Raw genomic sequence first — 16053 nt, 5'->3', positions numbered from 1 at the left:
ACCCAAGAGTGGGATTATTGAAGTAGATTCCACAATCTGAGCAGAAGATCCCCTGGGTTTCCATCTTGAAGTTAGGATCACTTGTGATACCTCACCACGTGGAGAAACTAGTCACCTTGGACTGATGCATGAAGGTCCAAGACCCATGGCTGAATTTGTGGGATTTATCAGTTAATGTGCTGGTCCTTTTGTTGGGGTTCTTCTAGTCTTGTGTATTAGCAACCTGCAAATTCTCCATTATAAGGACATTGTAATGCATTCTCTTTTTTTTTTTAACATTTGTATCTTTGTGAAAGAAGTAGCCACTTGTATCTTCTATAATACAACAGATGGTGTTCATAATGTCATTCATGTGTGTTAAAGGACATATAAACTGTAAAACACTATATGAACATTAAAGAACATTAAACTTTGTTAAGAGTTTTACTTGAAATAATTCAAACTTGAATATCTACTTGATTAATATTCTTCTTGGATTACTAATATAAGCAGAGCTATACGTGAGTCATGTTTAATTGATTTCAATTTTCATCAATATACTTTCCTAATTGTTATTTAGCCCTTTTGGAATAGCAACTCTGATTTTGTTCTAAATTATCTTTTATTCTAAGGTTTATCATTTCATCTGGCAGTATCCAGAACTCTAGGATTTCTTCCACAAAAATCTAGTGACCCGTGGTAGAACTATAGTTTTACAGGAATTTTGTTCCACTTACTGAGAGAGACAGTGGGGCATTGTATAAAAGAATGGAAAATGTTTGAGATAAGGTCAAGCAGGAAGACATAGAATTAGCTGCTTCAATAACTCCCATGTGGGTCAACTCCATGGCAAAAATTTTCAGTATACACATTTCGTATTATTAGTGGGTCACAGGATCTATTTATTGCTGGTGACCGGTACTCCTTTCAGTGAGAAAAATAGAGGAAAATGGGATGGGATGGGATGGAATGGAGAAGTTTAGCATTATCTCACACATTTTTTTTCCTGAAAGGTTCGTTCTTGAGAGAGAATAACACACACACACACAGAGAGAGAGAGAGAGAGAAAGAAGGAGAAATAGATTCCAAAGTAAAATGTGTTTCTCAGTATCAGTAAGGGTCACACGCATTTGAAATCCTCTGCTCTTACAAGAACCTTTCCTGGTTCCCACTGCCCTTCCATCAGGAATGGTGTGAACATTCTGCTGGTAGAGCTGTTCCAGACGCAGTGCTAGACTTACGACATAGAAAGAGAAATAGTGAAATTCCTATGCGAAGTGTCCATTTTAACCTTACAGCACTTGAAAACAATTTTCTTCTTGAGTTAGATATAGTCTATTGTTTCTAATGGGCTTAAAAACACATGGAGATTTTCTTTCTTTCCATTACCCTTGTTTTTTTTTTTTTTAACTGCCATGTAACTTGTTTGAGAGTAAGAACTATGTCACTTTATCTTTGTGGCCAGGACAGTGACTGTCACACAGTTGATACGTAAGTGTGAGTTGAGTATTTGTTGATGAAATCTCCATGTTTTAGAACATGTAAATAAAACCAATAAAAATAATAGTAGGAAGGACCTAACATTGGTCAGCTGCCTTCCACTAGGTGACAGGTGTTTGTTATATAATGGCTCCTTGAATTCCTAGTCTAATCCTGCCAAAGACATAATTTTATCCAATTATAAAAATGAAGAAATTGAGGCGAGGCGGTAAGTCACCAAGGATCACCAGCTGGTACGCCAGGAAAGCGTGACCCTGGTAACTAAGTTTAAAAGGAAAAAACGTGTTCAAAGAATTTTTCTATCAAAAAAGGAAAATCCAGGTTAAGTAGATTTCTCAAGAAGAGTATGTGGACATGGAGAGAAGGGATGTTAAGTCGTCCTTCCACCCTAACTCAGCTCAGAGGATACGCAGGATTTCAGTCTCTCAATAAAAATACTCTTTCTCTCTGTCTCTCTCTCTCTCTCTCTCTCTCTGGTTTCTTAGTGTTATTGTTTCAGAAAACACCTTTAAAAAAGAAAAATATTTTTATTCTTAATAGAGCTCATTTTATATATCAAATAAAACAATATAATATATATATATACATATATATACAAAATAATATATATATATACATATATGGTTGTTTATGCAACAGAATAAGAAATCCAGGCAAGTAATGAATAGTTATGTGTACCTATTACATATAAGACATCTTTGGGGGTTGAAAGGAACAATGGACAAACTAAAAAAAAAAAAATCCTAATTCCTTATAATAGAATTTGTACAAAATTGGCCTATTTCATGATTTTTAAGGGGCTAGAATGAATCTGCAGTCAATTGACCACTGCTTCACAGGAGCCTGGTACTATGAGCTTAAGCAATTTAGAATTTATCATTACAGACCTGCATTGTGCTGTTTCAATCAGCAGCAAAAATATTCTGAGCACAAAATATCAAAGAGCAAAGCGAAATGTTTCATAATCTTAATTTTCTTGTTGGTGCTTTTTATTTTTCCTTCTATAATTACGTAAAATCCAATTACTTAAGTCAATCTCATAGTAGAAATGTCTTATTTAGTAGTTATGAGAATGTGGTAGCTGACCGGGTTTACTGAGACTTCGCTGTGTCATATGTCAGAAAGTCCGCTCCTTGTTTGGGTCTTTGGCCGGAACACTCGTCTTTGTGTAGAGGCGTCAGACTTTAAGTAGGGCCTCTTTGATTGCTTGCAATACTGTCCAGTTTCTAGACACTATTGCTTTCATATCATCATTTCTCAATTTTTGCTCCACTTGCTCAAAGGAAAATTCTTAGATACGTCATCATGCATTCTGCTGTATCCATTGAGAATATTTTTCAGCATTCATTTAACCTTGTTCTAGGATTTATAAAATAAATTTGTAGAAGTGTAATTTATCAATGGCATAGATTCCTGATAACAAAATGCCACATTATTCAAATCTTTGAAGACGTAATGATCAATATTTCCTTGATATCAAATGCTTAGATAATGTTAATAAGGAAAGTAGATACTTTATTACCCGAGAGATTGCTCACCACCATCAAGATGAGTGCTTTTTAAAAATTAATTAACAAATTAATTAATTAGTTAATTCATTAATTTTTGCTTCTTGCATAGGATGATATGGTTTAAAAAGCAGAATTTTAAAAGTAAAACTGAGTTTACAATACACTATGGACTAGCTGATCTTGGACAAATTAACTTCTGTGTACCTCAGATATATTACAAAAACAAAACAAAAAGAAAAAAAAGTGAGCCCAACTCTTTGTGTTTGTGGATTATAAGAGTATATTGTTATAACATGTTAAAAATGAAAGCCCACTAAATTTAGACTACTAATTTTAAAAGTAATATAAAGTCAATAAATTAATGATTTGAATTTTCATAGCTAAATTTTATTTTTGTCTACAATGAAACGTTTTTTTTACTGTTGTGATTTTTTTTTTTCAGCCAACAATAAAAGCCTAACGATATATTTTGGTTTTAACGGAGAGACATTCTTCAAAATGTCTTTTATCCCTTCCCACACAAACATGCTTGAAATGGTCATTCATCAGACCTGCCTGCTGCTTCTGAGCTGGAACACTCGGCTCCTTTCAGAGAACTGCTTTGTCTCCAAAGTTTTCGTCTGTCCATGAGGAAACGTGACCTGTGTGCAACACAAGGAGATATGTGTCAGGAACACAGGAAAATCCTAAACAGAGATTTTTGTCAACCAGGACACCTTCTGAGGGGTAGAAGATATCAAGGTAGTTTTCTACATTTAATAAATAATTTATATCTAAAGTGCTGTGCTGCCTTGAAAGCAGAGTGAATCAATTGCTAACATTTTATTAAATGATACTCTGAAAGTAACAAATTATGTAGAAGATACAATTCTTGTCTCAGGGCTTCCTTTCAGGCAAGTTGATAAGAGTTAAAAAATAAGATACTGCCCACAAACTACAAAGTATTTCTAATACCCTTCTGGCCAGAATCATTCAAATGATAAAACATGGGGGAAAAAAGTGAATTGCAAATATTATTGGAAAATAAGTATTGACTAAAACAAGCAAATGAAAGTTCTTATTTAAAAATCTGTCCCCAAGAATGTGCATTAAATTTAGGTGACAGAATGAAATTCTAAAATTACTCCTCAGAAATTTCTATTGATCTCCAGTTTCTTATATATTACAGTCTAAATTTGTGAGCATGACATCCATGGTATCCCATAACCTTTCTAGTTCAAGCTCAAGGTTTCTTCCACATGTGAAGGGCAAGGGAGAATCCTTAGACACACTCTTTGCATATTTCACTTTCTTTTTTCCTTTCCCGTGACTCTGCCTGTTCAGATATATGATCTATGTTCTAACCTGAGCTTTACTTTTTTTCTGGGAAACATCCTCCAATCTTCATTTCTTGTCTTGTGAGATTATATCAGTCTAATTAAAATTATAGTTAGTTGACAGTATTGTTGATAGCTGTATGTCAGTTCCATTACATTATTACTTAGACTTGTATTCTCCAGAGCCTAGCATAAACCCTGGCATATAGCAAGAACAAATATATAATTGTTTAAATGACCTTGTTTTCTTGTATTTGAAATATGAATCTCTGAGTAGATGCTTGTTAGTGTGAAATATTTGGTAGATACAGCTGAAGAAGTTCATAGTAAAGTACCCATATGATGAATTGAATTGAGATGGTTGAGACGTAGAGAGCAAAACCTGTAATGTCAGATTCAAAGCCTCAAAATGAAAGAAAGTGTAGTTTATGGTCAGCTTCATCATTGCTGGCAGATACTAGAGGAGTGGAAGTCTTTTTTGTGGAGTACGTAGAATGAGTCAGACAAATTAAAGAAAGCTCTCACAGTGCCCACGAGATAGTAAAGCAGAGTCTATAAACGACAATTGGTCTCGACTGGTCTTGATTATTTGAAACATAGTGAGAAGATTATCTAAGTCTTACTCTTACTTCTTGGCCCAGGATGGTCAGAGTAGGTGTGATCCCAACAGACAACTTAGACATTCTAGAACCGAGAAGCTTGTCACAAAAATGCCATTATCTTTTCTCTAGTTGCAGTTGAACAGGTCATTTTAATTCTGAACATAATAATAATTACTACATTTATATGAAACGGTGGGATAATATTTGCCAAGTAAGTAGTTCAACATTATTTCGGATTTATGCAGTATAAATACATTTATTGGGCAGTCATCATTTGCAACACCTCATTCAGGCATGGAGTAATATACCGTTGCATTTTTACCATCCTATCCCTATCCCGAATGTTTCAGTTCCAGTGTTCACAGTTAAGAACTATACCAAAGGGCTCATTTTCTGGATGCCCATCTAAATAAGTGGCTCTAGACAGGGAATAATTTTACTTCCAGACAGCATTTGACAATATCTGAAGACCTATTTGATTGTCACGGCCAGGGTGGAGGAGGGGCGTTAGTGCTACTGGCACCTAGTGGAAGAAACCAGGGATGCTACTAACCATCATACAATGCACAACACAGCCCTGTCCTGACACAGTAGCATGCAACTCAAATGTTGACAGTGCCAGGAGTTACGGAAACCGTAGAGAATGAACACTTGCACAAAGTGCAGAAAACAAAGCAGAAAGGTAGCAAATGATAAAAGAAGGGCATGGCAAACAATGGGGGAGCATGACAAAGGCAAAGGAGTAAAGCCAACATGAGAAATGTGATGACAGAAATAGCATAAGATGGACAAATCGATTAAAAATGATCTTGGAAATAAATTCTCTGAACATCGCCCTCTGCTCTAATAAGTCTCTTGTGCACAGCTGGGAACAGAGTTGTGTTCTTAGCACAATTGTGCTAAAGAGTACAGAGGGCTTGTTGGCAGAAAAGAACACATAGACATTTCATTAAGAGGTTTAGTCATTCCAGGGAGTGGTTGTGAAATTGTGCTAGAAATCTCTCTTATGAATTGGACATAAGAAGCTGAGAAAACCATCATAAAAAAGTAAGAGAATAATTTAACAACTTGAGAGGAAAATTACTTATATGTAAAAGTTTAATTTACTCCTGCTTTAAGTCTTGTGCTGTAATTTAAAGTATAGTATATTTTTTAATGAAATAGAAACTGTCATCCCAGAATTTCGAGAAAAATTAACCTGTGATGGTTAATTTTCTGTGTCAGCTTGGCTAGGCTATGGTGCCCAGCTGTTTGGTCAAATACTAGTCTTGCTGTTGTTGTAAAGGCATTTTGTAGATGTTGTTTACAGTCAGTTGACTTTAAACAAAGGAGATTGCTCTCAAGAATAAACAAATGGGACCTAATTAAACTTACAAGCTTCTGCTCAGCAAAGGAAGCCATAAGTAAAACAAAACGACAACCTATGGAATGGGAGAAAATTTTTGCAAATGATGAAACCGATGAAGGCTTGATCTCTAGAATATATAAGCAGCTCATACGACTTAATGAGGAAAAAATGAAGAACCCAATCCAAAAATGGGCAGAAGACCTAAACAAGCAATTCTCCAAGGAAGACATACAAATGATCAGTAGGCACATGAAAAAATGCTCAGTATCACTAATTATCAGAGAAATGCAAATCAAAACTACAATGAGGTTATCAACTCACACCAGTCAGAATGGCCATCATTCAAAACTCCACAAATGACAAATGCTGGAGAGGCTGTGGAGAAAAGGGAACCCTCATACACTGCTGGTGGGAATGCAGTTTAGTGCAGCCACTGTGGAAAATAGTATGCAGATTCCTCAAAAGACTAGGAATAGACTTACCATGTGACCCAGGAATCCTGCTCCTGGGCACATATCCAGAAGGAACCCTACTTCAAAATGACACCTGCACCCCAATGTTCATAGCAGCACTATTTACAATAGCCAAGACGTGGAGACAGCCTAAATGTCCATCAACAGATGACTGGATAAAGAAGAGGTGGTATATTTATACAACGGAATACTACTCAGCCATAAAAACCAACAACATAATGCCATTTGCAGCAACATGGATGTTCCTGGAGAATGTCATTCTAAGTGAAGTAAGCCAGAAAGAGAAAGAAAAATATCATATGAGATCGCTCATATGTGGAATCTAAAAAACAAACAAACAAAACATAAATACAAAACAGAAACAGACTCATAGACGTAGAATACAAACGTGTGTTTGCCAAGGGAGCAGAGGGTGGGAAGCGATAGACTGGGATTTCAAAACGTAGACTAGATAAACAAGATTATACCATATAGCACAGGGAAATATATACAAGATATGGTAGCTCACAGTGAAAAAAAATGTGACAATGAATATATGTATGTTCATGTATAATTGAAAAATTGTACTGTAGACTGGAATTTGACACAACATCGTAAAATGACTATAACTCAATTAAAAAAAAGTTAAAAAAAAAGATGAGGTATATTTATACAATGGAATATTATTCAACCATAAAAACTGACAACATAATGCCATTTGCAGCAACATGGATGCTCCTGGAGAATGTCATTCTAAGTGAAGTAAGCCAGAAAGAGAAAAAAAAAAATACCATATGAGATCACTCATATGTGGAATCAAAAAAAAAAAAAGAACATAAATACAAAACAGAAACAGAGTCGTAGACACAGAATACAAACTTGTGGTTGCCAAAGGTGGGGGAAGGGATAGATAGGGAGTTCAAAATTTGTAGATACTGACGGGCATATGTAGAACAGATAAACAAGATTATACATTATAGCACAGGGAAATATATACAAGTCCCTGTGGTAGCTCACAGTGAAAAAAAACGTGACAATGAATATATATATGTTCATGTATAACTGAAAAATTGTGCTCTAGACTGGAGTTTGACACAACATTGTAAAATGACTATAACTCAATAAAAAAATGTTAAAAGAAAGAAGGTGGGAGGGGCTTATTCAGTAAATTAAGACTTTAAGACCAAAAACAGAGATTTCTCAGAAAAAAAAGAAATTCTGCCCCTCTGAAGCATTCTTTCAGACTCTACTTCCATGAATAGCATGTGTGTGTGTCCTCTGGGCTAAGAGAGTCATCTCCAGAGCAGATAGACGCCAGCTAAAGAGAGCTGGGTAGGATACAGGGCTAGTGGTGGGCGACACTGAGGGCGAGGAGCTAAGGAGAGGTTCTAAAAGTGTGCACTTTCAGGGCAATGGTTCAGGGTAGATGGTCCCAGGAAGTGAGCCAGAGAGGTAAGAAGGTAGTTTCTGGAAAACATACCTCCATTTCCACCAGAAAAGAGCCAGTATTCAGACATGGGTGATAAGAGAGGATACTCATCAGCAAAGAACCACTGGTAGCACTTATGACTAGCTCAGTGAAAAGACTTTCTATGTGCCTTTTAAACGCCTCAGAATATCACCAATCTGTTAACGAAGCAAAATGAAGGATATCCAAACTTCCAGCATGGAGGGGAAGTACCACTGCATCCAAAGATTTAGCTGTGTCTCCAAAAATCAGGTGTTAGAAGTGAGGTCCTGAGGTCAAATGGCTTCAAGGCATACAATTGATTGGGACTGTGCAAATTTATTACCTGATAGTTTAGAATCAATGGGCAAAGCAAAGAGAGGGTACTGACATGGAGCCTCTGGATAAATTAACCATTGCTTAATTAGGGAGGTGTTTTTCAGGTCTACAGACTGTTATATCCAATAAGTTAATCTATAGGAGTTTCCTGAAGCATACAGTGAAATGATTTATTGCTTTAATCTCACCTTTTTCCAGGAAAAGTCTCCTGAAACAACCAATTAATGTTGACTCAGGTGGTCTAAAGCTGTCAGATGAGACAGGTGGCCCCAGTCATCATTCTCTCTCCTCCCAACCCTTCTCTTTGGCTTGAATAGAAGAAGCCAGGAGCAGAACATTGATGGAAGACAAGGAGGGTAAATAAAATGATCAGGCCCCTCTAAGCCACCGGTGACCTATGGAATAACATGACCAGCCTTGAACAGAGGGAAAAGGAAGAAACTTTAATATGGCTAGATGACTGGTTTTTAATTTATACTGGATTGGACTTAACTCCTAATATGAAATGAAAATGTCTCTTAGTATCTTAGTGTGATCATAGGTCTTGCCCATGATATTGCTCAGAAATTCAGGGAAGTAAGAACCTTCAGGTCAACTGTGAAGTTCAGTAGCAGGAGAAAAGTGAAGCAACTTCCTAATTTTGCCCTTGTGGGTCCAATACATCCGTTACATTTAAAATCAAAGATGGCTACCCAATAGTTCTCAATTCTTTCTCACGTTTGGTTGTAAGGTTAGACTTTCACTGAGTGAGTCTGATACAGCAATTTGTTTCTTGATCAACGAAAGTAAAATAAAGTATATTGACCTTAATTCACAGAAAAGTTTATTTTCATTTATTATTTCACTATTTATCAGTATATCAGCTTACTTGAAATCAGAATATATTTCATGAGCATGGAAGCTATGAAAATGTAGCTCTCAAATCTCCCTCTGCAGGGAACATAAAGCACAGGGCTGCAGCTCCCAGTCTTTCAAGCTACCATCACATTTATGCCAAGGTCATGTTGTGCCTTGTTAGTGACTGATACTCAGGCAGGTCTGTCTTCATGACACAAGGGACTCCTTCAATGGGTGACTTACCAAAACTGTCTTGGAACGTCCCTGAAGATTATTCTAACACAACCAACCTTCTTTCCCTCTTTCCTTCCTTCCTTCCTTCCTTCCTTCCTTCCTTCCTTCCTTCCTTCCTTCCTTCCTTCCTTCTTCCTTCCCTCCCTCCCTCCCTCTCTCCTTCACTGAGTTCAGACCTGCATCGTTGTCTGATGGCTCTCCCATAATTCTCCAGCTACCTCACCATTTTCACTGACAGGTATTTTCCCCAACATATATCTTTCATGTCATATCCTAGTTGGCAGCTATTTCTCAAAGGACTGCAACTAACACATTAGATCAGCAAGATTACTTTTTTATATGAAGTGGTAATTCACTCCTACTATTGTCAATAAGTTTCAAGTGGTATCCTTAACTCTTCTTTTGAAGCCCTTGTACTTTGTGTTCCCATTGAATCGTTTTTATCACCATTATTACACTTGCTACATGACAGTGAGTTAAAATTGTGTGTGTGTGTGTGTGAACTCCATGAAGGCAAGGAATTCATGTCTTTACTCAGCACAATGTCTGGTCTATAATCAGAACTCAGTAAACATTTTTCAATGAATACCCACCTAAAAACAAAATTTTCTAAAGCAATTAATAAACAAATTCACCTAGGAGGGGCTATAAATCTCTTAAGACATGAGATATGCCATCTATTTGGATTCTCTAAACTTCCCTTTTCTACCCAGCAAAATAAAAATGAAACATATGAAACAAAGAAAACAACAACAACAAAATGTTTACCAAATTAAGACAGTTGAAGATATTGGATGCAGTCACTAAATGTACCATGTGAATAAAAGAAAACGGAATACCATAATTTATGCTAAATAAATAAGTTTATTTTAAATGCCATATCTATTTGAAATACACTTAAGTGAAAGAATCTTAGGAGAAAAATAGGAGAGGAATCTTAAATAGTAACAGAAGTGATTTTGAGCATTGGCATAGGAATGAAGTCAAGGTATATCTCATATGTCTGATTTAGAAAAGGTCACAGGCCACTCTGTCCCTGGTGAATCATATACTTCCAGAAGGACTGTGATGGTGAGTCTTGGTGATGAAGACGGTCAGTAATCATAAATGTTGAGGAGGCTGAGTGTTAAAAAGTTTCATAAAGTGTGGACATAACCATGAGGTCATGGGAGATATTCAGTAAGTTGATCTAAGAAGAGCGAGAGCTAAAGGCTAGTTGGTAACGTGATGAGTGGAAACTCCTGGAAGAAAAGTAAGTTGGTCAGCAGAAGTTGTATCCACAGCCCAGAGACTAGAATGCAGGATTTCTATAACCGAAAGACCCAAAGCTGGTATTTCCAAATCCTAGAGATCCAGTGCAATTTGTTTGGCAGGGACCGCGGAAGATAAAGTTCTCTGGGCGGAAGCGGGATGTCCGGCAGGATCTAGTTATGGAAAAGGGATTCTGGAAGCTGGTGGGCTCAGAGATGGTCTCCCAACAGCCACCTTGGAGAGAGGAGCCCAGCTGGAACAAGTTGGGGTAGAAAGAACTATAGGGAGAAACTGGACACCCCAGGTAACCTCCGAGAGAGCGGGAGGAGAAGTTTCCAAATCTGCGGTTGAAAGACATGCTGTCAGGAGTTCTCAGTTCAGCTGAGTTGCAGGCGGATGTTCTGAGTGTGAACGTTACCTCCTACACTCAACACTTATAAACTCCAGCGGTGGCTGTAACAGCACGTGCCCATTTTAATAAGAATGCTTCATTAGGCTCCAGCCAAAATGAAATACATTAACCTTCAAAGACCCTTTTTATGAATGCAGACTTTTAAATGAATTTCATTACTTTTTCAAAGCAATTGTTCATGAAGCAAAAATGTCATTTCTCATTCATCTGGCTTGGGGAGATGACTGTAGGTGAAGCATAATTGTACCCATGAGTCTGGTGTTTCATTCATCCTGTCCTTCAAGGCCTTCTATTGAATGGGTAGCAAAGTGAGGATTCTGTTGTGTTTAAAAGCTCTGAAGAATATTTTGTAGTCTCGAGTGGGGACACTTATTTTGTTCCAAGTTTAGGAGCACAATGGAGAACAGAAAACAAGCAATATCTCAATATCTGTTCCATCTCCTGAATCTTGTAGACCTTATAGACGAAATAACCCACTTACAATCCCTAATTGGTAGAGATGTTAAATGAGTGTCTAACATGTTGTTTATTTTTATTTTTTACTTTTTTATTGAAGTATAGTCAGTTACAATGTGTCAGTTTTTGGTGTTCAGCATAATGTCCCCATTATACATACACATACATATATTCGTTTTCATATTCTTCTTCATTAAAGGTTATTACAATATATTGAATTATAGTTCCCTGTGGTATACAGAAGAAATTTATTTTTATCTATTTTTATATACAGTAGTTAATATTTGCCAATATAAATATTTAACTCATCTAAATTGAATGTGCTTGCCTATCTAGTCATCCACTCTTATATAAGCTATTTCTGTGGAAGACTATTCTATGAAATCAGATATTAAGTAATTTTGAACATTCTTTTCTCCACAAAATGGAGGCTTTTGCACCCAAATGCATTTGTTCAGAAGTGCAAGGAAAATGTTTTTTTATGAAATGAATAAATCAAACAGCACAGAAGCCACAGAGAGATAAACTTTCTCAATCTTTCCTCTTCTTCAAGGTGTCAATCTTCATTACCTCACCACCTAGAGGTGGAATAAAACAACCCAAAATTACCTTTATTTTTAAAATATTGTAATATTTGTCAGAAACACTTGAAAACAATTAAAGTCAAAGCGATGTATCTTGCTTTCTGAGGCAAATGAAGAATCTCCTTAAGATGGTTCTTTTGGTCCAAAAACTCAAGGCAATTACTTTATAAATTTTCTTTAAAACAAAGGCATTTTCCAGATTCTGGAAAATTCTTTTAGTAGTAAACTTTGCTTCTGATTAAAGAGAGAAATACACTGGGCATTTTTGCCATACGTTTTGTTCTTATTTTTCATGTTTTTCCCTGGAATCTTAGATGAATAACCTCTTACATTCCAAAATAACATAAAGCAATTTATAATATTTAACTCATTCCACAGTAAACACACACATACAAGGGAGAGAAAAGCTAAGATTGACTCCTAGTTTGCACACGGTTTTAAGCAGGAGCATCAGAAATAAAGGAATCTCTCAGTTACTATTTCACTAAAGCCCTTAAAATTGAGATCCGATTTAAGAAATCCTCAGGCATCTTGCATGTTACCATTGTTGCTTCCTGATAGCTCTATCCATTAGGTAAACTTGCCACTTCCTGGTAACAATCAATGCATGTTTTTTGTTTAAAAGAAATGACGATGCGTAGATCAGTGAGTTAGCAACTTTGCTATCCAGGTGGCAATAATTTTGAGACAGATTGTGAAAGAGATATCAATTATTTTTAATTAAGCCAGCTTCCCTCAGCCCAGACATTGTCTACCTCTAATGTAGTTCTCTGAGTGATCTGCTCGGTGACCTCTGGTAGAGAAAGATGACTAACAGCTTTGAAGATTCAACACTATTACCTGAATTCCAAGGCACAAACATGACTGCACCTTCCAGTTATAAAACCACAGAAACTAAGTATGCATAACCATGCTGCTGTCTTCAATTCAATTAAAAAGAGGAAGATAACTTGTTTTTATGAGTCACGGGGATGACATCCCCAGTGAAAGAGTATATAAACGTCCCAGTCCAAGAAGTGACATTCAAACTCAGATCCTTCTCACAGTAACTCAGCTGAACTCACACCTCCTGTCACCATGTCCTACAACTGCTGCTCTGGAAACTTCTCCTCTCGCTCCTTTGGGGGCCACCTGCGCTGCCGAGGCTCCTCCTGTGGCTCTTCCTACCCCAGCAACCTGGTCTACACCACGGACCTCTGCTCTCCCAGCACCTGCCAGCAGGACTCCTCTCTCCACAGCGGCTGTCAGGAGATCTGCTCTGAGCCTATCAGGTGCCAGACGTTCCAGGTGGAGTCCAGTCCCTGCCAGTCATCCTGCTACCGCTGGAAGACCTCCACGCTCTGCCGTCCCTGGCAGACGACTTACTCTGGGTCTCTGGGCTTTGGCTCCAGAGGTTTTCAATCTTTTGGTTGTGGCTTCCCGTCTCTGGGCTTTGGATCCAGTGGTTTCCAATCAGTGGGTTGTGGCCCCAGGGCTTTCTCATCTGTAAGATGGAGATCCAGCTTTGACAGTCCAAACTACTTCTCTTCTAGGAGCTGGCAGCCTGCTTCTTTCCAACCAATCTTTAGATCTGGCTTCTTCTAATCTTATGCTTGAAAACAACACCGACTGTATCTAGAAATTTGATGCAATATCTCCTATATCAAGATCTATACTATCTATTGGTCTCCTGTCCTACTGTTAGCTTACAAATTTGACTTCTAGTGTAATCTATTATAGATTGGGAATAATTTGAATACCAGTAACTGGAAATGCAATCAGTAAAGAAAGATGTCAAAACTTCTTCCTTGTACTTACACAGACATGTGACACTGAAGCACATTTATTTCCTATTTCTTTCTCCTACTTATTTTCCCTAATGTCTCTATTTCAAATTTTACTAGTAGAAAAAAATGTAAGTTTAAATAAAAATATGTCATATGATATCCACATAATTGCTTTAATATCATTTTGTTTTCTCTGTGTCTTCAAAATGACTTCTAATTATCTGGCTAGATATTTCCATATCTTGTATTCATCACTGGAAAAAATTTATTTAAAAAGTAAAATTCTTCAGTATCATTGAGGTTTGGAAGAAATCATTTCATCTTTCATGTTTACTCCATCTGTTAATACCTTCATATGATAAAAGCTAAAAATAAATTTTAAGACTAGAAAAAATAACTATGATCTTTTGTTCTGTAGGGAATTGGAAGCTAGAATATGTTTATATAAAATAATTATAAATTGTAAGATATATTAAATTGATTATATCACTTAAATTTGGAAGGATGATTACCCATAAAATATATCCTAAAATATTTGAGAATTTGGAATGAGGATATTCAGTAAGAAATTAGAGAGTTAGATTTGGTGAGAATTCCAGCTCCCCCAGGTTTACTGTCATATAAGAACTCAAATTAAATTTCTAATTGATTTATAAATGAAATATCTAACACACTCCAACACTTATTAGCAAGTAGGCTCAACATTTTTCATATAATTTGTTGCATACATTTGATGAAGTTCCAATTGCTCCTGTTTTTTCAGTTGTTCTGTTGACAGCAATAGTTTGGGGGGGGGAAGAAAACAAAACTCAAAAATGGTGCAAATATTTTCTTGTTACAAGATTCAACAAAATATTTAGGCAGCTGATAACCCTTGAATCAGCAGTTATACTCCAAACTTTTAACCATTAAGTCAAGGACAACGTTACTAAAGATACAGATGACCTAGATTCTTCCCCGCAGGGTAACCATATGTCTTGGTTTATTCCATTTGTCTCAGCGTCCAGTCCAGTTGGTAACCGTCTTAGATTTTCACTTGAAGTGAATAATTGAATTAACGTAAGTGTGGACTGGTTTAGGAAAACCTCCACTTTGCTTTTGCTACTCTTTCATCTCATGGAGGATGAAACTCGTACAGTGAACAGAGTCTCTAATCAGTGTTAAATCTGAAAGAAGACAAGCCGTACCCCATCCTTTCTTTGCTCATCCTTCTTGAACAAAATAGAACTACTGCTCTTATTGCAGAGGGATCACTGAAAAACAAATCATACTCACATGCAAGTGGTAGGACAGTTCACACTTCAAATCTTGATGGAGGGTCATTTGTTCTAATTTAGCCAGTACTGCGATGGCTCTTTTCACAGCCTGCAAGAAGCAGTAATATACACCAAGCTACCAGCAGGTGGAGGTAGTGGGGAATTTAGAATTAGTGATAAGGTGTACATGAAATACGGGCATAAAATTGAGGGTGGCACACAGCATATAAAAAATAATCTAAATGCTTTTGCTACTGGGGCTTGGCCACATATTGTATCATTTAAACCTACAGTCATTTATTTTATTGTTTCAGAACATCTTACCTTCTTTAAATTTTGCAAGAAAAAGTATTTTTAGGAGCAATGAGCTAAAACTAAAAGTTCACATTCAATGAAAAAAAAATGAATACTGAATTTCTACTACAAAAGAAAGTTGATGGTGAATATATAACTTGTACAACAGTTTGATGACATTTCCTATCCACTGTGGGGGTCAGAAATATCACTAAAGAAGTGAAAAGTAACAGACAGTTTTGCTAAAGAAGCATTGGTATCTACTCCAAAAGATAGAAATTGTAAGATGATTACTTCCAAAGATGAGTATTTATTATGAGCAGCTGCAACAGATGTGTTAATATATCACTCTGGTGCATACATTTAATTTAGGTCAAATAATTACTCTAAATCATTTTCACTCATGTTAAATCCTAAGTTTTCTTGTGCAGGAAAAAAAATAAGTAACGGTAGCTAATGATATGATCCT

The 16053-nt window shown here is 36.6% G+C and overlaps 1 protein-coding gene across 1 annotated transcript; it reads left to right on the top strand.

Moving 5' to 3' along the window:
• Positions 1 to 13269: 13269 nt before the first annotated feature.
• Positions 13270 to 14202, top strand: LOC102532866 (keratin-associated protein 14-like). Its single transcript, XM_006209790.4, has one exon. It carries the CDS (start codon positions 13346 to 13348, stop codon positions 13850 to 13852), a length of 507 nt encoding a protein of 168 aa, XP_006209852.1. The 5' UTR covers positions 13270 to 13345; the 3' UTR covers positions 13853 to 14202.
• The last annotated feature ends 1851 nt before the right edge of the window (positions 14203 to 16053 follow it).

This window comes from Vicugna pacos, chromosome 1, assembly GCF_048564905.1.
Source record: "Vicugna pacos chromosome 1, VicPac4, whole genome shotgun sequence".
In the NCBI taxonomy this organism is placed as follows: domain Eukaryota; kingdom Metazoa; phylum Chordata; class Mammalia; order Artiodactyla; family Camelidae; genus Vicugna; species Vicugna pacos.
This window is presented reverse-complemented; position numbering and strand designations above follow the sequence as displayed.

What these genes read in the sequence shown, in the direction of transcription:
- LOC102532866 (XM_006209790.4), top strand. Translation starts at nt 13,346, where the DNA reads ATGTCCTACAACTGCTGCTCTGGAAACTTCTCCTCTCGCTCCTTTGGG.